General features: G+C 57.3%; 1 protein-coding gene across 1 annotated transcript in view; it reads left to right on the forward strand.

Moving 5' to 3' along the window:
- Positions 1 to 11,397, forward strand: part of SND1 (staphylococcal nuclease and tudor domain containing 1) — a 232,189-nt gene extending 220,792 nt beyond the window's left edge. Inside the window, exons 17-24 of the mRNA XM_028746419.2 lie at positions 3,400 to 3,588; positions 6,121 to 6,262; positions 6,690 to 6,813; positions 7,182 to 7,251; positions 8,884 to 8,997; positions 10,559 to 10,762; positions 10,873 to 10,917; positions 11,046 to 11,397. Of these exons, the coding sequence (XP_028602252.2) occupies positions 3,400 to 3,588; positions 6,121 to 6,262; positions 6,690 to 6,813; positions 7,182 to 7,251; positions 8,884 to 8,997; positions 10,559 to 10,762; positions 10,873 to 10,917; positions 11,046 to 11,111 (954 nt within the window). The 3' untranslated portion in view covers positions 11,112 to 11,397. The remainder of the gene's footprint in view (positions 1 to 3,399; positions 3,589 to 6,120; positions 6,263 to 6,689; positions 6,814 to 7,181; positions 7,252 to 8,883; positions 8,998 to 10,558; positions 10,763 to 10,872; positions 10,918 to 11,045) is intronic.
- The last annotated feature ends 13,819 nt before the right edge of the window (positions 11,398 to 25,216 follow it).

A 25,216-nucleotide genomic window follows, 5' to 3' on the forward strand; every position in this document is an offset into this window, starting at 1 on the left:
GGGTGGGAAGTGCCCACAGGCCAGGGCGAGCCACGGGCTTCCTTGGCCATTGGCCTTCGTCCTCCTCTGTGCATGGGGGCGGGGGGGGGGTGAGGAGAAGGGCCTGAGAATCTCTTCTCCCCAGCAGCACCTCCTGGGCTTGGAGCCTGTTCACTGGGGGATTGGGGCCACCTTCTGCGGGACTCCTCCAGGCCTCCCAAAAGGCCCAGCTGACTTGGGCTGATTGCCTCTGGGTGTTCCCCGCAGAGGACATGAGAGCATCCTGCCCAGCCTTTAGGCAGGTTGCGCTCATGGTTCGAAGCCCCAGGACTTGGTCTGCTGCTTTCCTCTCCAGGCCAGCTGACCAGGCAGCTCCTTGTCGTCGCCTCACCCCCCCCCCCCCGGGGGGCACCCTCCCTTGGCCCTGGCCGCCCTTGGCCAGACACCCAGGGCAGGGTTCCAGTCCTGAGCTGCTTTTATTGAGGCTCACAGGGGAAGCAGGCCCAGGTTTTGCCCTCTGGGTTCTCTCTGCTCAGCAGCTGGGCTCCCCCCCAAACAGACACCTCTTACCCTCCTGCCAAAAGAAAGAGAGGGAATTTTTCACCCTGATATTTATTTGGCTTTGGTTTCCTCTTGGCCTGCCCCTTTGTCGGTGCCAGGCAGGATGGCTCGCTGGCAGGGCTCACCTGGAGTGATTTGTTCTGCCTCTTGTCTTGGGGTGAGGAATCCTACTGTAGTTGCCTCCCCCAGAATGGATCTCGGCACGTGGCCAGGCCAGCCCTGCAGGGCGCGTGCCTCCTGGGCAGGTACTGCCGGCCCAACAGAGGTGAGGGCGCTGGGGCTTCCCCCTGACTCCAGGCGAGCAGAATCATCCATCCTTTTGCCACCTGGATGAGAAGACGGTCGCGTGGGAGCCCCCCCCCCCCCAAGCTTCCCCCTCTCCCTGCTCAACCTGGCAGCGCCCGCCTCCCAGGTGCCCAGGAAGCTTCCAGAGGTGCCCCTCTGCCCGGGCTGCATGTGGGGGCATTTGGGGCCGGGCCGGCTGCTTCTCCTTCTCCCACCGCGCAGAGCTGCCTGTTCCTCTCGCACCATTTGCTTCTTGCTAATTACGGGCAGATCCATTATGAATGGCGGGCAAATGCTAATCTGCTCGGAAAGTGGCTGGAGTGTCTGATGTTTTCCTTTGCATATTTCATTCATGTGCTTTGTCTCCCCGTATTACAGAAGCAGTTGCTGCTTCTCCTAGACAGGACTTAATGGGGGGGGGACCCAGTTCAGAGGAGGCTACCTGTTTAGCCCAGGGGAGAAGGAAGCTCCTGGGCAGACCCTCTTCCTAGGTGAGGCCCAGGAAAGGCTGGTGCTCAAGAAACTTGCCCAGAACCCTGCTGCTGCTGCTACTGGATCAGGCCAGAGGCCTTGGTCTCATCCCACACCCTGTGCCCCCCCCCCAGGTGGAGGGCGCACAGGAGCGCCTCCATCGCAGGCCACGCATCTTCAGCAGCAACTGGTCTTCTGCCTCTGGTACAGGAGACGGCAGCAATAGGCAGCCGCTGTGACTGGTAGTATTTTCTCTTGCAAAGTCACTTTGAGACCTTTCCTGTGGAAAAAGCAAGGAACTAATGTAATGGCTTGGCTCTTCTCCTACTCCCCAGCGGGGCTGCAGAATGTTTGCAAGGAAAGCAATTGCTGGTGGGGTTGGGGGGGTGCAGAGAGAGAAAGAGAAGCCAGCAGCCAACATTTCCAAGTGTCTCTTAAGTGTCTCTTGCTGGCTCCTTCCCTCTCACCCACACCCAGATGTGGGAGGCTTGGGAGACCGCCTTCCTGGTGTGCTGGCCAGGGGGTGACAGCACTGCCTGACCCCTTCCGTGCAGTCTCCAACCTGCCCTTCTGCAGTGGCCCTTGCATACCTGCAGAGGGGAGCTCTTTGGCACTGCCCCGGCAGGCGCAGAGAGAGGTGGGGGCCCCTGCGCCATTGCGCCCCCGTGGCTTCCTGCGGGGCCTGCCCGGTGCGCCCTGCGGAGGGTCCTGGAGCCTCCCCCCTTGCCCTCGGTCCCTGGGCCCGGCTCCCAGTGGGGCAGAGGAGCCGGCTTGCCTTCTCCCCTGGCCAGCGCTGCACTTGCGCCCTTGTCTGCAAACCTCATCAAATTCCTGGATATTTAGACATCCATTTTATTGCTTAATCGAGCTTGAAGCAGCTTAAATGAATACAAGTGTTTGTAGTCGTGAGGGCGGAGTTTTATGGCTTTGGAGCAGGGGCCAGCTTCATCCTAGCGCAGCCGCCTCCAAGGCAGAGGCCCCCTTGGCTCTGCGGCTGGGGGGGGGGCTGGCATGGAAGGGCAGCACGGCCAGAGGGACTGGGTAGGCAGGAGGAGAAGCTGGGCACTGCCACCCTGGGCTCCTTCCTCGGGTGCCACGGAGCTGCCCTCGACTGGTGCCGGAAGAGCCCCATCCGCGTTGGAAAAATGTGTCTACATCTTGGCCTGCTTTTTGAATGGGAGAGGTCTACAGTCCTACAGTTTAACCAAGAAATGTATATGTTCATTCCATTTTTACCGCACCTGCCCTCCAGGGTGATTTGGGGGGCTGTATCTCTCCCCCCCCCCAGCTTTCTCCTGTGGGGCAGGCTGGGCCAAGAGGCATGGTTGGCCAAAGGTCACCCCAGAAGGTTATGGTCCAGCTCCCAGCAAGGAGAACGCCTCGCTCGAATGGCAGGAGGTCATGCAAGCTCCGTTCCCAAACTGAGCCCAGGAATATCAAGGCAGCCCGCATGCCAGGGAGATTTGGGGGTGCAGGCTGCTGGGAGAAGCCCCCTGGAGCTGTCCCTGGGCTGTCTGAGCTCTGTGGCTCTGCTTCTGCCACCACCGGGGTTTGTGGCCCTCTTGCCAGCAATCCGTGCCCTGGAGGGGGGCAGGGGTTGGTGACGCTGCGGTGACGTTGAGGCCCCGCGTCCCTGGCGTTTGACTGTCGCTCGTTGTGTCCTGAGCGAGGATTGATTTCTGTGCTGTGCGCCTGACAAGGGCAGTCCCTGAAGCAAAGTCATGTGCTGCTTGATCCCTGGGATCGGAGAGCAGATTGATTTTGAATTTGTTCAAGTGCCGTTGCCCCAGGCAGCTTGTGAGTGTGAGAGAGAGCTTTATTTCCACCACCCAAGTCTCCCCACGCCCCTGGGTCCCACGCAGGGTGGAGGGTATTGCTGGGGAGGTGCTTTTCGGTGTCGGAGCGAGCCGCCTGGCAAAGTGTGTAGCAGGATGGCACTTTGCGGCACCTCAATCTGGGGGTGCAGGTGGCCGAATCTTGGGGTGACCCCAGACTGGAAAGGTCTGAGTTTGCAGTCCCCTCTGGAGGCGTGTCCCTCTCACCCGCCGGGCGCCCTTCCACGTGCCCCCTGACGGTGTTCTGCCCGCTTTGTGTCTCCTGCAGGTGGAGGTAGAGGTGGAGAGCATGGACAAAGCCGGGAACTTCATCGGCTGGCTGCACATCGACGGCGTCAACCTGTCGGTGGCCTTGGTGGAGCAAGCACTGTCCAAGGTGCACTTCACGGCGGAACGCAGCAACTACTACAAGCCCCTGGTGGCTGCAGAGGAGGCCGCCAAGCAGAAGAAGGAGAAGGTACCCGCCAGCTGGGAAGGGAGGCGGGGGGGGGTCCTCTTTCTGGTCCACGAAGGGGCACGCCTGGGTGTGGCTCCCCAGCATCGCTTGGTCCAACGCTCCCCTCTCAGCCGGGCCCCTTCCACTCTCCCCGCCAGCTGACCACGTTTGGGTTGTCGTTGGCCAGATGCGGGCCGGGTGCCCTTTGCCCCTTGCCAGGCCCACGCCTGCCAGCCCCACCAGCCAGCGCAGAGGAATCCCCACCTGAGCCAGGGCTGCCTGCCCTCAGTGTTTAATTGCCAATTAACAACTTGCCTTGTTCTTTCTCCTGTCTTGCCGCCGCCTCGGAACGTGGGGAGAATGGGAGCACTTTGCCCCTGCCCTCCCCTCCTGGAGGCACAAGGCCTTTTCCCGATCCGAGGAGCTGGAGGGTTTTGGGGAGGGGGGAGAAGGTGGGCCTCTCCATCCCTGATTCACCTGCAGGGATGGCATCCTGACGACTTAGGAGAGGAGACCTCTTGAGCTTCCTCCGTCTCTTCTCCCTCCTCCCCACTTTGGTTCGTCGGCCGACAATCCAGAATGTCCTCGGAAGATTTCCTTGCCCCTTGGGGAGCCGTGCCTGAGCCTGTGAGGAGGGGCTGCTTCCCACCAGCCTCCCCGGGACTCTGCCAGCGTGCTGGACGGCCGAGCAGCCTTTGGGGGCCATCCGCGTATGCAAATGGCTCCAGCCTGGCACTGACAAATGCCCGCAAAGGCCCCTTGTCAGTCCTCGGGAACAGAGGACGTGAAGCGTCCGCACTCCTCTGGGGCAGCCCCACTTCCAGGACGCGCTTGCTCTCTTCTGCCCCAAGGGCAGGAGGAGGCTCAGTAAAGGAGCTTCTGGGGGGAGGACGGGCCCATCTTGTCACTGCTTGTCTCTTCTAAGTCCTGCCTCGTGAACTGCCAAGCAGTTTGGGGAGAACCTAATCAGGCACGGAAGCGTCCTGGGAGCCGGGGGGGCACTTGCTCCCCCTGCCTTAATGGAGCCCGTTCCGGCGGGAGAGTCTCACCCCAGAAGCACCGGCCCCCGGAGGGCTCCCAGCACCGTTTGACTTCACTCTTCCATTAATTAAATCAGAGGCTGTTTGGACGCCTCCAGGGAAGCAGGCACGTCCTGCGTGATTTGTGTCGCTGGCGCGGAAATCGTGTGCGAAGGTGTGGGCCTGCTTCTTGCGAGGGGGGGCCCACACAGCATGGCCGGACTGAGCCGCGGGATTGGAAGAGGTGGCTGCCTTTGCCCGCCCCCTCCCTCCACGGCCCCTCCCCTCCAATCAGCCTGGCCCTTGCCTGCACTTCTTCACGCCCGGCTGTCGACTGGACTCTTCTCGCCCCCCAGGTAGATCTCAGCTCCCTTGCAGCCGGCCGCACTATGGTGCCCACACCCTGGTCCTTCCCCTGGCAGCTCGAGAGCATGCAAGGCTCAGTGCTGTTTCATTGGCCAGGGCCGGACACCATAGTCCCTCCTGGACAGGCTGTTCTGGAGCCCCTGCCATTGGCATGCCAGTCCCGGGCCTCTCTCCATCCTCAGCCCACCTCGGGCCGAGGGGACCCGGCTTGGGCTGCTGTGGCCAAAGGTCCTGCTCCCCTCCTCTCTTGGCTGCAGCTCCCTGGGTGCCCATTTTTGGCTGGTTCCATTTCTCTTTCCGTGGCATCCCTGGGAACGTGGCTGGTGAGCGTTTTGTGGCCGTGGCGCTTGAGCTCCTTGGGTTTGAAGAGGAGTCCTTCTGCACTCCCAGCACCATCCCTGCGCCATCTTCTCTGCCAGGATGGTTGAGTGGGTCTGTGCCTTTGGCAGGAGATCTGCATTTGGGGCAGAGAGAGAGGCTTCCCGGGGTGGCAGCCCCAGAGCAAAGCTGTCTCCTGCCGCTGACCTCCTCCTGCTCCTCTCTCTGGTGTGTGGAGGTGTAAATTGAGCGGCAGAGAGGGAGGGGGACGGCGTCATGTGGGCTCCCTTCCACAGCCCGGCTGCCTTGCCTGTCACATCTCCCCCTGCTCGGCCGCCCACCCGGCGACTCGATCGGACTTGACAGCCTGTCTCTTTGCATCAGCGCAGCCATTCTATGCTCCTGTTGCGCAGGGGCCCGGGTGAGGCTGCCACCTGGCACGGGGGGGGGGGGCGGGGGGGTGTGCCTGCCTGTCTCCTCCTCCTCTTCAGGCAGCCAGGGCTGGGAGCTCTGAGCCTGCCCAGAAAGCTCTCTGTGTGGGGCTCTCTTCGGCACAGGGTGCTGGTCGGGGGGCCAGGGGCTCCTTCTCCGCTGTCTGCCTCCCCTCAAACTAAGAGATGTGGGTTTCTGCGCTCCTATCAGCTGGAGCGTGGCCTTGCTGGAGGGGCTGTGGCTGCTTCCCTGCCTCCAAAGTCACCTCTCCGGTGCCCCTCCTGGTCCCCTGCGGTCTCCATCTCCCCTTCCCGGCCAGTGAGATCATTACTAGGCTATGGTTTGTCCTTCCTTGCACACCGGACCTCTCTGGCTCCTGTGACCTCCGGCTCCATCCTCCTCCTCGCCCCCCCCCCAGGTGTGGTCGCACTACGAAGAGGCCCCCGTGGAGGACGTGGTCCTGGTCCCCGAGGAGAAGGAGCGCACGGCCAACTACAAGCCCGTCTTTGTCACGGAGATCACAGATGACCTCCACTTCTATGTGCAGGACGTGGAGACAGGTAAGGGGACAAGGCCGGGGGGGGGGCTGGAAGCGCCTCGGTTTGATTGACGCTCTGCCAGAATGTTTGCAGGACAGACCCAGGGACCTGACCCAGAGGGCTTGTATGTGCTAAGCAAGAAAGAGGGGCTGTTCTCCTGCTGCTCCTTCCGATGTCCAAGCCTCGCCTCTGCAGCCCCCATACCTTCCCCCCTTCCTGAATGGGGGATACGGAGCTGGGGGAGGTGGGGCCCTTGGGTGCCCCCAAGCTCTCGGGGTGGAGGCCTGCCTTGGTCTGGGTGTTCATCAAAGATGAGCTCAGTGCAACTGACCCAAGCAAAGCTTTGCCTGCCCCATGGCGTTTGGGGAGAAGGGGTGCCCTGGAGCAGCTACTGATAGCTTCCTGCAGGCCCTGAGTCTCTCATTTACCCCCCCCCCCCCTGTTTTAGGGACCCAGCTAGAGAAGCTGATGGAGACCATGCGGAGCGAGATTGCTGCCCACCCCCCCGTGGAGGGCTCCTATTCCCCCCGCCGCGGAGACTACTGCATCGCCAAGTTTGTCGACGGAGAGTGGTGAGTGCGGGGAGGGGCTGCGTTGAGGAAGGGGCACGGGTGCGGGACCCTCGGGAGCTGCCTTGTGTGGGATGCCGCCCTCAGGACTCAGGGTCCCTCCAGCTTAGCCCCTAAGATTTGCAAGGCAGCCTCCCGGGGTGCCAGCCGGGGCAGGGGGATGATTGGCCATGACCTCCTCCCTTGGCCATTCTGGGAGGTGCCGGCAGCCAGGGAGGCTGCCTGTAAGGATGGAGATTTTGGCAAGGGAGAACCTCAGAGCAGATTTCTCATTTTCAGGGCAGCCCGCCCCACCCGCCTTGCAACAAGTGCCAGGGGTGGCACTGGCTGGAAAGTGTGGGGTCTCAAGCTTATTCCCCCCTCCCTTACAGGTACCGCGCCCGGGTGGAAAAGGTGGAGTCTTCAGCCAAAGTGCATGTCTTCTACATCGACTATGGAAACGTGAGTGGGGGGGATCCCGGGGGGCCCTGGAGGCCTCAGCAGCCCCAGAGCTGCTTTGGGGGGGGCAAGGCCTCCTCTGGACTGGTAGCCCTCCCCCCAAAAGGCCTGGTCCGTAATCTGTGGGGGCTGCTGAGCCCCACCTTGTTGCGGGAGCCCAAAGTGTCTTCTGCGGCAAGGACTTCCCTGCGGCTGTTCCTGGGCAGCTTGGCCCCACTGCAGCAACTTCCCATCCGGACTGCGCTGTACATGGGGCTGCCCTTGGAGACTGGGAGGTGCCCCCAGGGGCTGGGTGGCCTCGATCCTGAAGCATTTGCATTGCGCCCGAGTCCAAGGGTTCGACATGTTCAGCCCTATAGGACTTAGAACAGGACCTCTTATGAAACTGCAGGTTGTTACCATAACCCTGCCAATGTTTTTATCTGTTTGCAAGTATATATTTAAAGTTGATAAATTGAATGAGCAAATTACCGCATTTTTCTGTGTATAAGACTAGGGTTTTTTATTTTAAAAATATCTTTAAAATATGCCCCCATCTTACACATGGGTAGTGCAGAGCGGGCGATTGGCTGCAGGCGTAAGCAGGAGATTTTCTGTGGCAACTGGGCAGGTGATTGGTGGCCGTGTGAAGGGCTGTTTGTGATTGGCTGACTCTGCAGCAATAGCGTGGTTGGTTGGCAGTCTTGGGCAAGGCGTGCGATTGTTAGTGGCTGGTGAGCGATTTTTTGGCAATTCCAGCCCCTAAAAAGCTCGGCAACTCTGTGCCCTCTCCCCCCATTTTCTTAAATCCCCCCAAATAGGGATCGTCCTATACATGGGGGTGTCCCATAGACAGAAAACTACAGTAAATGGATTTGGATATGCAAAAGATACTTAAAATACAGTGGTGCCCCGCAAGACGAATGCCTCGCAAGACGAAAAACCCGCTAGACGAAAGGGTTTTCCGTTTTTTGAGTCGTTCCGCAAGACGAATTTCCCTATGGGCTTGCTTCGCAAGACGAAACGTCTTGCGAGTTCTTGCGAGTTTGTTTCCTTTTTCTTAAAGCCGCTAAGCCGTTAATAGCCGCTAAGCCGCTAATAGCCGTGCTTCGCAAGACGAAAAAACCGCAAGACGAAGAGACTCGCGGAACGGATTAATTTCGTCTTGCGAGGCACCACTGTAAATTTAAGGAACCGCAGAAAGAGGAGGAAGGAAGTCAAGCTTTGAAATGTTGAAATGATTGTAAAACTAATGAAATGTATAAACGTGAAAAGTATAAATAAAAACTTTGGGGGGGGGAGTGGACTTAGGACAGGTAACGGAGAGCCTGCCTGCTGGAGATGTACGGAGGAGGCTGCTGGGGGGAGCTTTTCAGGGATAGCATGTGCTGGTGATGGGGTGCCTCCCCCCTGGAAATGTGGCGGGCGCCAGCTTCCCAAGGAGTGTCCTTTGCCAGTTTGGTGGGTGGTGTGCCTGGTCCGCAGGGCAAAGGGAACTGATGGTTTTGACCGGTTTTCATATTTCATTGCTGCATTTGGTGTGTCTGCTGTGAAAAACAAACTTCCTTTTCCCGTTGTCCCGAGATCTGCGGACCCCGGGCGGGATAGGAACCGCGCCAGGGGGTGACCGAGCTGCCTTTTCTCCCCCCTCTGCAGAAGGAGACTCTTCCCTCCACCCGCCTGGCCACCCTGCCAGCCGCCTTCAGCACCCGCATCCTCCCTGCTCAGGCCGCCGAGTACAAGTTTGCTTTCATCCAAGTGCCCCAAGATGTGAGTCCTGGCCGGGGATGGGGGCCTGGGGGGCAGAAGGCACATTAGGGGGAGGCCAGGGGGAGGTTGCGGGTTAAGTTGTACCCTCCTGCCCCTGAGCTGTGTCAGGAGATTGTCCTACTCTCGAATAGGACCCTGGCAGACACACCTGCCCGACTGGCATGTTCTCTCCCTCCTGGTCATTCGTTCGGGAGCTTCAAAAGCTTTCTTCTGCCTGAACATCACAGCAACCGATGCCAACCGACACCGGCACACTTAGGGATCCGCAGAGTTTGCGCAACTTGCGTGACAGACCTCAGCTACTCAGCATTTTGGCTAATCTACTTTATTTACATATAAACACACAGAGAGCACTGCAACATGGCTCCCTCTCTCTCTAGCATCAGAGAGCAAAGAGGGGGGGAAATGACAATAGTCCCACTTCACAGAACACAGGAACACAAACATCCTGTCTCCGTCACTTCCCACTCTGTGGAGTCAAAACATATAACGTCATGTGATAGACAACAATCCCATGACTGCAACCACGGAGCAGGAATTCTAACAAGCCTGCCCCTCATTTGCCACCTGGAAGAGGTGGACCGGAGGACACAGCCGGAAGGGGCAGCTGGAGGGTCTGGGGGAGGAAGCCCAAGGGCGGTGGGTCCTCAGTGCTGCAGAAAGGCTGGTTCTCTGCTTGCTTCTCAAACTCTCAGGAAATGCAGGTGCCCCCAGCGCGGCGGTTGGGCTGTAAGCGCAGGAGAGACGAAATATGTTCCGTCTTCCCCCAGAAAGGAAGTGACTCAGAATATGGTGGTGGCAGCCAGTTCCGGGGGCTTTGGAGAAGGAATGGCCCATTTACGCAGAGAAGAGGGGCCCGGTGGACGCCTGTTAGTGTCTCTCCCATGTTGAGAGGCTGCCCTTATTATTATTATTATTATTATTATTATTATTATTATTATTATTATTATTATTATTATTTATACCCCACCCATCTGGCTGGGTTTCCCAACAGAAAATTAAAAACACAATAACAGATCAAACATTAAAAGCTTCCCTAAAAAGGGCTGCCTTCAGATGTCTCCTAAAAGTCAGATACAGTGGATGCTCGGGTTGTGAACGTGATCCGTGTGGGATGCACATTCGCAACCCGCAGCGTTCGCAACCCACGTCTGCACATGTGCAGGTTGTGATTCGGTGCGTCTGCGCATGCGCGACCACGAAACCCGGAAGTAACCCGTTCCGGTACTTCTGGATTTCAGCAGTCCGCAACCCAAAAAAATGCAACCCGAAGCATCTGTAACCCGAGGTATGACTGTAGTTGTTTATCTCCTTGACATCTGGTGGGAGGGCGTTCCACAGGGCGGGCGCCACCACTGAGAAGGCCCTCTGCCTGCTTTCCTGTAACCTCACTTCTCTCAGGGAGGGAACCTCGAGAAGGCCCTGGGAGCGGGACCCTGGTGTACGGGCTGAGCGATGAGGGTGCTCAGGAGCTGCCTCCGCCAGTTTGTTCTGTCCCGCTCTGTAGGGCGGGTTCCAGGCGCCCCTCTGACTGAGTGTGGCCCCCTTCCTCTCCCCGCAGGAGGAGGCCAGGGCAGACGCCGTGGACAGCGTGGTGCGCGACATCCAGAACACCCAGTGCCTGCTGAACGTGGAGCACGCCGGGCCCAGCTGCCCCCACGTCACCCTGCAGTTTGCCGACTCCAAGGGCGACGTGGGGCTGGGGCTGGTGAAGGAGGGGCTGGTGATGGTGGAGCCGCGCAAGGAGAAGCAGTTCCAGAAAGTGGTGAGTGGCGGCGGCAGGTCCGCCCGGGAAGTGGGGCGGGTGGGGGGCTGAGCAAGGGGGCAGGGGAAAGGACAGAGGGGGCTTGCTCTGATTCCTCCTCTTCCCTCCAGATCACAGAGTACCTGAATGCCCAGGAGGCAGCCAAAAGTGCCCGGGTAAGTCAGCGAGCAGCGGCCTCCGGGCAGGGGGGCCGGTGGGGCAAGCGGCCCCCACGGAGGGGGTCTTGGGAGGGGTCCCTGGCTGCCGCTCAGATCTCACCCTCCCCTCTCTGCCCTCCCCACAGCTGAACTTGTGGCGCTACGGAGACTTCCGCGCTGACGACGCCGACGAGTTTGGCTACAGCCGCTAAGCGACAATCCCGCTGGCCCCTCGCGGCCCCCGCCACGCCCCCCCTTCCTGAACCCCAAGCGCCGCCCTGCCTCTGGAGCCCAGTGCCCACCCGGCGGGCGAGAGGGGGCGGGCTTCGTCCGACTCCAGGAGCAGACAGACTTGGCAGTGCCGGCCTGCGGAGGGAGTCCTGGGGTCTCCCCCCCCCCAGCCAAGCCTGCCCCCTCCCCACCCTCCTCCTCCAGCAGCAGCAGGGGGGGTGTCTGCGTGACGCTTTGGAAGCCAATAAAAGTAGTGAGAAGCTGGAAGAGGCCGTGTCTTTTGGGGGGTGGGAGAGACGGAGGGGAGGGGAACACACTTCTCCCCCCCCCCCCAGACGCTCACACTGAGTTCTGCTCTTATTTCGGGGGGGGGGAGGCATGTCAAGCAAGTACACTAGGGCAGGGGGGCACCTCTGCTCAAGGACACAGGGGGTCATGGCGGGGGGCTGCTTTCTTTTTGCTCCATGGGGTGGGGTTTGGGGGTTAAGAGTTATTGTTGCTGCTGCCGTTATTTAAATTTGTATACCACCCTCCATCCCTAGATCTCAGGGCAGTTCACAACACAAAAATCCAAAGAACACACAAAATACACAAATGACAACTTTGAGACTGTCAAGTTTGCCCAGTACTGTATATGCGTTTGGCATCCATTCCTTGTTAGTGATCAGCTTGTCCAATGGTTAGAGATTAAGAATGTAGACATTTACCAGGCAAATTTTACCAGAAGGCTAAGCCTACTTTGACTCCGCAGACCAGATAGATGGAAGTTGTGAAGAGCCACAGGTTGGGGGGGCAGAGGAAAGAGCAGCAGGGGGGCTGGCTCTTCCTTGGCCTCCACAAGGCCCTCTCCTGCCCTTGTCCTCCTTTCCATCCTGAGAGCATGAGAAGTGCCCTGTGGATCAGGCCCATGGCCCACCTAGTCCAGCATCCTCTTCTCCCATGACGGGAGGCAGAGCTTGGCCATCCTGCCTGGAAGCCACTGACACCCCCTTTTCCTCCTCCTCTGTGGGTTTGCCTCTTGTAAAGCCATCTGGGTCGGTGGCCTTCGCTGCCTCCTGCAGCAGGGAGTTCCACAGGTTAACATTGTGCCGCGTTCTTTTATCTGTCCTGAGTCTCCCAGCATTCAGCTTCATGGAAGCTCCGTGTCTTCTGGTGCCGTGTGTAGTTTGAAAAACTTCTCTCGTATCGCCTCTTCCTCACCTTTCCTGGTTCCAGACGCTGCTGCCTTTCTCCCTCGCTCTGCCCCCTTGATCACTTGGGCAGCCAACTCTACATTGTCCTTTTGGAGATGAGGCGGCTGTAACTGCACGCCGTTAGCAGGGTGAGGCCAAGGAGGTGCTCTGCCCCTGATCTCTGGTCCCGCAGCGGACGGCTGCTCTGCCCTCCTCCTCCTGATGCGATAATCCTCTGTGCCCGGCCCTCCCTTTCAAAGGAAATAGTGGCTGAAGCGAAAAGGAAGGGGGCTGCTCTGGGGGCGAGCGAAGGAGGGAGAAATCCAATACTGGCTACAAAGCAGAATCCAGCCGGCTCTCGTTGCACAATGCAGCCCTCGCCTTTAATTGACTGCTTGCAGTGTCTCGCCGTGGGTCAATCTGTCATGCATTGTCTCCCTGCTCTCTGAGCTGGAGCAAAGCTCTCTCGTCTGGGACTCCTCCTGCCGCCCCCTCTTGCCCCGGCAGCCTTCGGATTATTTATCAGAGGCCGGGATGCGCCTCGGCCCTCTGCAAAGCTTGGGCCTCTTCCTGCCGGCGCTCCGTGGTCCCCAAGGACCCATGTCGACTCGGCTAAGCGGTCAGGGTTTGGTCAGGAATGGCTGAGTGGGTGGAGGCGGCTGGCGTGCTCTGCGAGAGCCGGTGCGGAGAGCAAAGGCCCCAAACCGCCCTGGAACAAAAGCGGTGATTTAAATCCTGTTTATGTTGCACCTTACGAGGCCACAACCCCCCGGCCTTTTTGATGATGGAAGCAGCCGTGTTACAACAGCGGGAGGGCGGGTGCCTTTTGCCCCTGGGCGGTGGGGGGCTCCTCGCTTGCTCCAACGTCGCTGCAGCCTTTGCCCGGATCTGCAGGAGCGCAGGCAGGCAGGCAGGCGGGAGCAGAGCTTGGCGGAATTTTTACTCCCGAAACGATCATCCGTGGATCAATTGCTGTGAGGTTGGGTGACGCGCAATGGGCTCCTGTCCCTTAGCGTGGCGTCGTGTCGATGACGTGGGAAGGTGGCTCATCAGACTCACAGCTGGCGCGAAACCGGGGGGGGGGGAGTCGCAGCCCCTTCGGAGGATGAGATTAAGTTCCAGGTTGCCTTCGGTACTTGGCAAATTCAGTCTGGGCAGATGTGAAACATTATTCCATGGGAAGTCATTAAAATGGGGAGGGGGGGGCATGCCTCGCCTGGAAAAGAACAGCAACTAATTGTTTCCAACTGTTTTTCACGTCGTAACCTGCTCTGGGACCTTGGGGTGAAGGACAGGGAGCAGGTGGGCAGAGGGCGTCCAAGCAGCTCACAGGTTGAAGGGGGCAGGAGGAAGGGTGAAGAAGAAGAAGAAGAAGAAGAAGTTTATTTATATCCCGCCCTCCCCAGCCAAAGCCGGGCTCAGAGCAGCTAAAAACAATAAAAGTAACACAGTTTACATAAAATCACAATCAATGAATTGAAATGCATTCTAAAATCAATTCATTCTAAAATCAATTCAGAATCAAATTAATGGAGGATTACAGAAGGAGAGGCCTGGAGGAACAGCTCTGTCCTGCAGGCCCTGCGGAAAGATGTCAAGTCCCGCAGTCTCTTGTGACAGAGCATTCCACCAGATTGGGGCCACGGCCGAAAAAGCCCTGGCTCTGGTTGAGGCCAGCCTAACCTCCCTGTGGCCTGGGACCTTCAGGGTGTTTTTATTTGTAGACCGTAAGGTCCTTCTTCGGACATACCAGGAGAGGCGGTCCCGTAAGTACGAGGGTCCTGGGCCGTATAGGGCTTTAGTGGTTAAAACCAGCACCTTAAACCTGACCCTGCCCTCCACCGGGAGCCAGTGCAACTGGTATAGCACTGAGTGAATGTGATCAAGCCTGTCACTGCTGCTACTTTTCAGGGCCAGGTGGGCGTTGGGGGAGCTGAGTTTTCCTCTGGGCTGCTGTCCTTGGTGCTGATCTGATGGATCCCTCCTTCCCGGGCCAGTCCTTTTGAGCCTCCCTTGGAGAGTCCAAGGGGTGCAGACATGCCAGGTGGCCTTGCTCTGGGCGAAGGCTCTTTCCTTTTCCTGGGATGAGGGGCATGGCAGCCCCAGACTGCAAAAGCCTCCCGTCTGCAAAGGCCCCTTCAGCTCCTTCCCTCCTCCTTTGAAGCGCCTTCCTTATTCCAGCACAAGTCAGGGTGCACCAGGAATGGAGCAATAGTTCAGACCTCTCTTGGGAGTCTCTCCCGTCTTGCCTGACCCCGGGTGGCCCTGATGCTCCAACCACATGGGGGTTTTTGGGGGGGCACTGCCTGACCTAGCAGCTGTGAGCACCCCCCTTGGTTTGGACGGGCTGCAGGGCAATCGTGTGCCCTTTGGTCCATCTTTGCTGCTTCCGTGGAAGAAGGCGCCTGTGTCTAGAAATGCCTGCCAGCCATCTCCTTGCTGCTTGCCCGTTTAAAGGGGCAGAAGGGACAGGAGTCTGCAACACCAAAGTGCCCTGCTCCCCACATCTATCTGGGGAGGAACCCGCATCACCCAAACTATTGGGAAGCGGCCTTGCTTTCGCCCAGGTGGGCAGAGCTGGGCTGTTGCCCTCAGGTGCTGCTTGTGGGCTCCTTCCCATTGCGGCTCCTGGGTGGCCAGAAGAGGATGTGGGGTTCCATGGGCCTGATCCTGCAGCCTCTTCCTGCGCTCGCTAGGCTCCGGCTCCCCACCCCACAGCTCCGCATCCACCTTGCAGGCGACTCTTCAGAGGGTTTTGTAAATATTATTCCAATTACATTTATTTTATCACATTAATTATTGAAACATGCCACCCAGTGCACTATCCTGTAATTATGTGCAAATTGAATTAGCACAGCCCTATAATTAGCACATCAATAACGACAGGCCGTGCCAGCAGTAGCCTCTCCTGTGCTGGGACCTGAGGTTGGACACATGGAGGGATTTGCCACCAGAAGTTGGCTCCGTCTCTCCCCGGTCTTGCCCGTGACCGGAGCCATCGCCGCCAGTGAAGCAGGGGCTGGGGAAGGGGCTGTGCTCCCTGCAGGTGGGGTTGGGAGAAGGAATGGGGAGCCCGAGAGCCCCCTGGTCCAGCAAAGCCCCACTTCTTGCCCCGTGGCCACACGTGAGATGCATCTGAGGGGAGAGTCCCTCAGTGTGAGCCCTTCTGCATTGTTTCCGGCATGCTTCTCGTCGCTTGTTCATTGTGTTTATATCCTAACCTTTTCTCCAAAGGTGCCCAAGGTTGCATACGTGGTTTTCTCCCGCTCCTCATTTAATCCCCACAACAACCCTGGCAGGTAGGCTAGGCTGAGAGAGAGGCAGTGCCTGGCTCCCAAGGTCAAGTGAGTTTCATGGTTGCCTGGGGATTCGAACCCTGGTGTCCCAGGTCCTAGTCTGACACTGCTGGCACCTGCTCCCTCCCCCCCAGGAAGGTGACCAGCACATCCTCAAGTCCTGCTCTGCTCTGCTTTCTCCAGGCTGGATTTGTGAAGGTCAGAGGCTCAGAAGGAGCCGACCTGGAGACTGGCGTGGGCAAAAGGCCCCGGATTAGCATGGTGCGCTGTTTCTCCGGAGGCGCTGGCCTTCCTGATCCTTCCTCGCATTAATTGCTCCCTCAGTGAGAACACGAGGCATTGAAAGCAAGGGAGGAGGAATTGGTTCAAGGGGAGTTTCTGCAAAAGCAGCTGAGTTGTGGCAAGATTTAAGAGGAGCTTCCAGCTTCCACTTGCTGGTCAGACTAGTCCTGCCCTCTGGAGCAAGAGAGAGCAAGCCTGGTCCGTCTTCATGTATGGTGGCCCCTTCGGATGTTGGAAGACCCCTCTCCTGTTCCTACGGACGCTTCCCTTCTCCAGGCAATAGGTGCCCAGCTTGTTCAACCATTCCTCTTGGGGTTCTGTTTCCAAAGCCCCCCACCCACATTGTGGGCACCCTCCTTTGAACGTGCGCCACACCGTCAACGCCCTCCTTTAAAATGTGCCCAGGACACCAGGTGTCGCCTGCCCAGGGCAGAAGAGAGTGGGATGTGATTTGTGGTTTGGACACTTTGTTCCTGTTAATGGAGCATTCGCTTAGGAACATAAGCAGAGCCTTCTGGATGAGGCCAGTGGCCCGTCTACTCGAACATCCTGTTCTCTCAGATGCCCCCACGGGAACCCCAAAAGCGGCCCCCTCCCCCTCTGTGGTTTCCAGTAGCGGATTCAGAAGCTTCCTCCAACTGCAGAGGCAGAGCCTAGCTGCTTCGATAGCCCTCTTCTCCACCATGGATTTAATCCAAGTTGGTGGCGCTTGCGGGAGCCACTTCCAGCGTTCGTCTCTGGGCTCTGTGGCAAAGGACTTCCTTTTCTCTGCCCTGAATCTTCCGCCGTTCAGCTTCATTGGGTGTCCACAAATTCTAGTGTTAGGAGAAGAGAAAAACTTCTCTCCATCCACGTTTTCCATGATCTTATGAGCTGCTATCATCTCGCCTCTTCCCCACCTTTTCTCTAAACTAGTAAGTCCCCTGTGGATTCCTGTGGAATCGCTCTATCCCCTTGATGATTTTGGTTCCCCTTTCCTGAACTTTCTCCAACTCTACAATATTCCAAATGCGGTCGCTCCATAGATTTGTATTATGACATTATGATGTCAGCAGTTTTAGTGTCGCTTCCTTTCCTAATGACGCCTAGCGTGGAATCTGCCTCTTTTCCACAGCTGCCGCACACTCGGCTGACGTCTTCATCAAGCCATCCACCGTGACCCCGGCTTTTTAGCAACTGCATCACACTGCTGGCTCATGTCCAGTTTATGATAAATTAAATTGCCTAGATCTTTCTTACACCTTCGGTTGCCAAGCCAGGTCTCCCCTAGCCTATTTCTGTGCCTCTGGTTCTCTGAGTCTAAATGCAGGACTGTACACTGATCTCTGCGGAATTGCATCTTCTTGGTTCCAGTCCAGCGTTCCAGCCTATCACTGTCCTTTTGCATCTGGCTCCAGCCTTTGTGGCAATTGCTCTCCCTCCCAGCTTGGTGTCATCAGCAACCGTGATGAAGCGTTCCTCTGCTCCACCCAAGTCATTTATGAAAATGCTGAGCAGCTCACGGCCCGGGACAGAAGCTTCCTTTGCCATTCCTCTGGGGACCTCGAGGCAGAGCCGTGACTCAGCCCTCGCCCGCTGGCTGGGGTTGGTCAACCAACTGCAACGTTGCTGAAGAACAGCATTGCCCAGCCCACAGTGGATCAGCTTGTCAACAAGGGTGTCACGGGAGACCTTCAGTTTTACTCCCAGTAGACCCATTCAAATGAATGAACATGACCAAGATCAATCCAGTAATTTCAGTGGGTCTGGTCTGAGTAAAACGTACGTGAATACCGCCTCCTCTCAAAAGGGGTCCTGTGTCCGCAGCATTCTCATGATCTGCCCAACATTAACTCTTTCGAACAGCGAGATACAGTGGTACCCCGCAAGACGAACGCCTCGCGAGACGAAAAACTCGCAAAACGAAAGGTTTTTTCGTTTTCGAGTTGCCTCGCAAGACGAATTTCCCTATGGGCTTGCTTCGCAAAACGAAGCTTGCCCCGGGGACAGCGGGTCTTCTCTTTTGAAGCAAGGGGCGGCGGGGAGATCGCTTCTCCCCACCGCCCCTTGCTTCAAAAGAGGTCTGCCCCCGGACCTCTTTTGAAGCAAGGGGCTGCGGGGAGATCGCTTCTCCCGGTGCTCCGAAGCGGGGTGGGGGGGCGGGAACACCTGCCCCAGCCGCCGGGCTTCGTAGCGCTGCTGCGAAGCCGGGCGGGGGGGCGGGAACACCTGCCCCAGCCACCCCGCTTCGGAACGCTGCTGCGAAGCGGGGTGGGGGGGCAGGAACACCTGCCCCAGCCGCCGGGCTTCGTAGCGCTGCTGCGAAGCCGGGCGGGGGGCGGGAACACCTGCCCCAGCCACCCCGCTTCGGAACGCTGCTCCGAAGTGGGGTGGGGGGGCGGGAAACCTGCCCCAGCCGCCGGGCTTCGTAGCGCTGCTGCGAAGCCGGGCGGGGGGGGGCGGGAACACCTTCTGAAGGCGGGCGGGGGGCGAAAGTCTTTGTCCCCCCTGCCTGCCTTCCCAGGGGCTTTTAAATCACCCCGGACAGCGGAGAAGTCCTCCGCTGTCCCGGGGCGATTTTAAAATGCCGCCCGCCAGCATTTTAAGATCGCCCGGACAGCGGAGAAGTCCTCCGCTGTCCCAGGGTTTTTTAAAATGCTGGGGGTGGGAAGAAAAGCCCTTGTCCCCCCCCCCCAGCCTTCAGAAGAGGTCGGGGGACAGTCTGTCCCCGCACCTGGTCTGAAGGCGGTTTCCCTAGGAACGCATTAATTGATTTTCAATGCATTCCTATGGGAAACCGTGCATCGCAAGACGAAAAACTCGCAAGACGAAGAGACTTGCGGAATGAATTAATTTCGTCTTGCGAGGCACCACTGTAAGATTCTTCTTGCACGAGCCCATCCTGGCTCCTAGTCATCAGTGCATCCTACAAGAAAGGACAAGAAAAGGTTGTCCTTCTCTTGACAACCACAGACGGACAGCTTAATCACCTGTTGCAGAATTCGTCTTGCGTTCACCAGTCGGTCGTTTCTGGATACATTTCCCTCCAAGGCCTCCAGTCACCTGGCAGCTCACAAGGTTGCAGGCCAGTGGCTCTGAACTAAACGCCCAGAAGCACCTTTAACACACCTGGATGCGATTCAGCTGGCCCCAGAGAGCTCGGCTGATTCAAAGGAGCCAAGGTGTTCTCCCACCATTTCCTTACCTGTCCTTAAATCGTTCGTTTGCTTTTCCCTATGTGGAAAACAATTCCCCTTGCCAGAGAAAGGGGGGGCAGAACAGGGAGCATTGCAAGAGAGTGGCTTGTGAGTGGTTTTCCCCTTCTCCTGGTCTCCAGCTCACGGTTCAACCTCCACCCCATTATCAGGCCCTTCCTTGTCCTCCTTGCGTCAGTCACAGCCAAAGTTGCCCCTCTCCTTCGCATCCCCTCCAAGTTCCACCCCATTCTGGCCTTCAGCCTTTCTGGCATCAACCTTACAAGATGAGACTCCTCTGTGGTCCTCATCCTCAGCGATGTCTCCCTCCTTCCATGTCCTGGGCCTGCTCCCTCTGCAGCCCCCCCCCCCATTTTCCCTTCTCATTGGAACAGTCTGCAGTTGCATCTTCAACATCCCACTCTTCAGACTCTTGGAGAAGGATTTCTCCACATGGGGGGGTCCTACTCAGCTTTTACACTTGCAGTTTAAAATCGCCTTTCCTGTAATGCAAGGTGCACATCTGACCCCCTTTGGGGTTTGCATCCCCCTCTGTCGCCAGTTCCAAGAGGAGGTGGCCCCTCCCCTCCCTGCCCCCTGCCTTTCTCCCCCCCCCCCCTTGTGTCAGGGTCAGGCCAAGGAGAGCAGGACCCCCCACCTGGTTCCTCCCTCCGCCTCCTGAGAGATGAAGTTGTCTCCAAGGCAAGCTGGGGATTTATTGGACTTCCTGTTTTATGCGGGGTTCGACTTCCAGCAGATGCCAGGATAATTGAAATCCCCCATTCCTGCTCTGACTCTCTGTGATTTCTCTTCTTGCAATCTGCTCCAGGAGCATCCGTTGCGCCTTCCTCCCCGCAGAGGTGGCCTGTAGGATATAAAGCCATCACAGCTCCTCTCCTGCTTCCCCCTTGATGGCCACCTGCCTGCTTTCTGAAGGCCCTGTTCCTCCCCTGCCCCTTCCTCCTTGGCCTTTGGCTTTTGCCAAACCTAGTTCTTCTCCTTTGCCTGGGAGGGGCATCTCCCCACCACCACAATGGGGCAGCGGTGACAGGGCACCCGGCCCCAACCTTTGCCGCCTTCCCCTGCCTATCCTGCACTGCCTTGTATTTTGTCATCCATTCAATACCTCTGTGGGCATCAGTGAGACCCAGGTGGGCCAGCAAGAGGGCCTTCAAAGGTGGGCAGTGCAAAAGGTAGGAGGAGGAGGAAAGTCCAGCCAGGATTGTGGCCTCCAGGCTGCTGGGAATTAGGGAAAGGGGGGAGGGCTTCCCTTTGAGGTTCCCAGAAGCATAGATCTGTCCAGCTACAATTCTGGAGACGGAAGTATAGGCTAGATCAGGGATGACCAGGTTGCGCCCAGGGGCACCGCTGTGCCCGCCCCCACCTCCCATGGCGCCCACAAAAGGTCTCTGTAAATATCTCCGCAAAGCAGGGAGAGGCTGCTTGCTCTTTCTGTTTGAGCTGACTCAGCCTCCGCTACACTGAACACATTTCTTCGGATGCCAAGACTGGACACACACACTCCCTCCCTTTCCAAAGCCAGGAATGATGCCAAGAGCGTCTCTCTGTGAGTGGGCACGGCTGATGTAAGTGTTTCTTCCAATTGATTGGGGGGTGGGGAGGCCCGCCCCATTGGGTGGTCCTGCCTTTTTCTCTCTCAGTTAGATGTGGCAGTCATTTTGCGTCTTGTCACAAAAATACACGTGCGCACCGCAGCCATTTTGTTACTGGTGCCCACACGCCCCTTTCTCGAAACCCCACATGTTCCCACACAAGCAATTGTCCTAGAACCTGGATCCTTACACACACACACACACACACACACCCTGCTAGTTTGGCCTTGAGCCGAAATGGATAGTCGCCAATATTCAACCGTCTCCCCTTCACCTTTTGAACGTGAAATTTCAACACTGAATTTTGAAAGGGGGGGGGACAGCCGTATCGAGAGTCCCTGAGTGTTTTACCAATGTTCAGACATGAAAACGGTCCGGTGGCCTCATCCATCACTTCATGTCATGGTCAGACCAAAACTCAGGAGGCACCAAATACAGTATGTCCCATATTTGATCAATAGATTGCCAATAGTTGTGGAGCCTTCTGTGCAGAGATTCAGGCCTAGCTCAGGAGGCGCACTGCAGCGTGGAATTGTGGAGTTGGAAGGAACCTCAAGGCTCATCTAGTCCGACCACTTTGCAATGCAACAATGGGGGCAGTGTCCTTTGGACAGCCAGGTAAAAAGTTTGCCAGCATTTAAGGTGCCCTTGAACTCTTCATTGTCCCCCCCCCCCCCGACACATATCAACCCAGCCTGGAATGCAATAAGCTCAATGAGGCCTTTGGGTCAGTTGCCGCATTCATTCATTCATTCATCTATCATCTATCTATCATCTATCTATCTATCTATCTATCATCTATCTATCTATATCTATCTATCTATCTATCATCTATCACCTATCTATCATCTATCTATCTATCATCTATCTATCTATCTATCTATCATCTATCTATCTATCTATCTATCTATCTATCTATCTATCATCTATCTATCATCTATCAATCATCTATCAATCATCTATTGCATTTACATATTGCCTTTTTCTCCTAGTTGCTGAAGGTAGCTTACAAGGTTCTCCCCCTCCTCAGTTTAACCCCGCAACAACACTGTGAGGCAGGTTAAGTTGTGAGAAAGTGACTGGCTTCCGAGGTCACCCAGTGAGCTTAATGGCCCAGTGAGGTATTTGACCCCCAGTCCTTTTCCGATACCTTAACCACTGCACATCATTGTCTCTTTGCCCCCCTTCCGAAAAAGTTGGCTGTGCCTACTGAGTGAAGGGCTGAGGCCTCATGAGGTCATGAAGGTGGGTTGTAACTCATCTGCCCTGGGACTGGGGAGTGGGGCACAACAGGGTGGGCAGTCCTCGCCCTCTCCTTGGGCTGGCATCCTGCAAGGACCAGCTTGTCTCTGGTTCACCTGACAAAGGACGTTGGGGATGAGCCATAGATGCCTGAGAGATGCGTTGATGGGGGCAGAAGACTTGTGCCACTCAAGATCCTCCAGGGAAAAAGCAAAGCTCCCCTCACTTCTTGCTGACCCCCAATGAGAAGGAGGGGGTAGAAGAGCTCTTTCTGGAGACCCCAGCCCCTCCTGCCTCCTGCTGGCTGGGCCCAAAGCCAAGCAAGACCTGAGGCCCTCTGCATCTCAGGGTCATCGCTGATGCTCAACAGAAGAACCTCAGCAGAGACTCCTGCATCAGGCCAGAGGGGACCCACCTGGTCCAGCGTCCCAGTCTTCTCTGAGTGGGGAACCTGCAAGCTGGATCCGAGCCCCCCGCCCCTCCTGCGGTTTCTGGCATGTGGCCTTCAGAATCGACTGGAGGCAGAGCAGAGCCATCAAGTCTCCTCCTGCCTAAGGAAGCTCCAGAGCTCATTTCTGGCATCTTAAGCCTGGCTAATCCACTCCGGCTCTCGCCTTCCCTCCTGCGGAACTTCTCCCTTGGGAAAAGAGCGGCCGCGTGAGGAGAGACTTGGATGGATTGCGCTGCTCCTCCTCCTCCTCCTCCTGACTTTTCTCCTCCACTCCCTGAAAGGAAACTGGGTCTCTCTCAGCTGTTTCCTGAGAAGAGAGAGCTGTAGCTGCAGGCTAGGGCCTGCCGGGTGGATCCTGGGCTGGAGAAAAGGCACGGACGCCTCCTGCTTACAGAATCGTAGAGTTGGAAGGGACCCCCAAAGGTCCTCTAGTCCAACCCCCTTCTTCTTTGGCGATCCCTCGTAGCCGAGTAAGATTGTCTTGCATGAACACAGGTGACTGTGGAGGCCAATTCTGGATCCACACGTCCTTCCACAGTGGGGACATTGGTTTCCAACCCCTTGCAATGCAGGAATCTCAGCTGAAGCATCCATGACAGACGGCCACCCAACCTCTGCTTAAAAACCTCCAAGGAAGGAGAAGGAGACTGAGGGGTGGGTTTAGGGAACTGTGTTCCAGGCAGCTCTGGGGGGCTCCTTTTGGCCATTCTGTAGCCCCTTTCCTTGATCCATTGCACAGCTTTCCTAAGCCTTCTCGAGAGTCCTCTTGCTCGAGAAAGGGAGAGAGAGAGAAACGCCCTCCCTGCTCAGGGTCTCTGCAAAAGCTGCCTTTTGCCAGCAGGGCAGGTTCAGCTCTGACTGGCAGCCACAGCAGAGCCTCTCCCACTCAGCCTCTGCTGCCTGAGACCCTCTGCCCTGCGATCAGCCTGGGGACCTTCCGCCTGCTTCCCTCCCCCTGAGCTCCGGCCTCTTCTCTGCTCCCTGTCCAGGGGGGGCCTCCTTCTGGCACAGAGCCCGACCAAGTGCCACAAAAGGTGCCAGGGCGGGTGGGGGGGCAGGGCTGGCCTGGGCTCCCTCCCTCCATGCAGAAATGCCAGCCGGCTTAGCAGTTGACTCTGCGACATTGGCACTGCCCTCTGCTGCCTCCGAGGAGCTGGGCACAGGTCAGTCCATGTGGCTCACACAGTGCTGCTCAGCACATTTGCCACCTGAGGCGGACGCCTCCCTCAGTCTCACATTAGGGCCAGCTCTGAGCTTGGGGTGTGTGTGTGTGTGTGTGTGTGTGTGTGTGCTGACCTTGGGATTTGACACTTAAGAGGAGGCTGCCAGATGGAGCTCATCCTGGCCCCCTTGGGGAGGGTTGGGGGCCATGCGCTGAGGGTGTGGCAAGATTCCCCCCCCCCCCTTGCAGCTCACTTTTCCATTGTCTCAGAGGATAACCTTTTAGAGATTCGGGGAGGGGAACCTGCTTCTGATCTCTTTGGTAACAAGGAGCGAATGGTGTCGTGGATGAAGGAGGGGGGGTGAACGCCCTCCAGCAGCTCTAATCACAATTAAAAGGGATTTCAATAATCATCTGGGAGAAAGCGGCAGAAATTGAAAAGACAAAAGGACTGAGACTCGGAAAGGGTCAGCGACTCCTTCAAAATGCAAATGGGGAGACGGAGCATCAAACCTGGTGCCTGCAGAACAGATGTGAGAGGTCTCTCCCCTCCCCCCAACACAGCGCTCAGAAGACCAAAATTGGAGGATGAAGGGAAGCAAGCGACCCTCCTCATGAGGAGGGACAGAGACAGCCATTCCTCCGCAGGGCTTGATATTTGCAAGAGCTGAGCCAGGCAACCTTTGTTTTAATGCTTGCAGTAGCAATTCCAGCCAAAGCTTCGGAGGATGTGCAGAGTGCCTTTAGCCACAGGCTCCCTCTTGACCAGGGGACAGCAAACTTTTTCCGCAGGGGGCCGGTCCACTGCCCCTCAGATGTCGCGGGGGGCTGGACTATATTTTGGGGGGAGGATCCCCCCCCACAACTCTCCCCTCCCTTCTCCAAAGCACTGGATGAGCCCCAGTGGCTGCTTACCTGTACCTTGCGAGTGGCAGGGGCTGGGGGCGGAGGGACGATGAGCGGCGCAAAAGGGCTGGCTCCAGAGAGGGGCTGCTTCACAGGGCGCTCAGCCAACCACGGCTCAACAAAGCCCAGCCCCCTTCCTCCTCTAGGCAGGGCAGGGAGAAGCCAGGAGGAGGGAGGGAGGTGGTGGCGGCGCTGTGTGTGTGAGGGAGGGGGGGGAACGGCGCAGCCCGAATGATCAGAATCCTCCTGGGGGTTCCCAGACCGTCTGCAGGCAATTTGGCCGGATCTGGCCCCCGGGTCTTAGTTTGCTGACCCATGATCTAGAGCAGCCTTTCTCAACCTTGGGTCCCCAAATGTTTTTGGCCTACAACTCCCATGATCCCTAGCTCACAGGACCAGTGGTCAGGGATGATGGGAGTTGTTGGCCAAAATCATCTGTGGACCCAAGGTTGAGAAAGGCTGTTAGTTTAATGTGTTAGTGTTATGTAGTGTTTTTGTATTGTATTGTATTGTTCGTCCCCCCCCCTGTTTTTTTCCTTGTTTTTTCTGTGTTTTTTTTCTGTAGTGTTTAAATTATTGGAAAAGTAATAAATATTATTTTCAAAAAAAGAGAAAGGCTGCTCTAGACACACTTGTAAGGGTCAAGGCTGGCTGAGACTCTTTAGCTGTGATTGCTGCATTCATAGAATCGCAGAATTGGAAAGGTTCAAAAGGGAGTTAGCAGCAGTGGCTGGATGCTGGAGATCGAGTGTGGCAGCTGTGAGTGGGGGTGGCAGCAGGAGGATGGGG

Source organism: Podarcis muralis, chromosome 10, assembly GCF_964188315.1.
Source record: "Podarcis muralis chromosome 10, rPodMur119.hap1.1, whole genome shotgun sequence".
In the NCBI taxonomy this organism is placed as follows: domain Eukaryota; kingdom Metazoa; phylum Chordata; class Lepidosauria; order Squamata; family Lacertidae; genus Podarcis; species Podarcis muralis.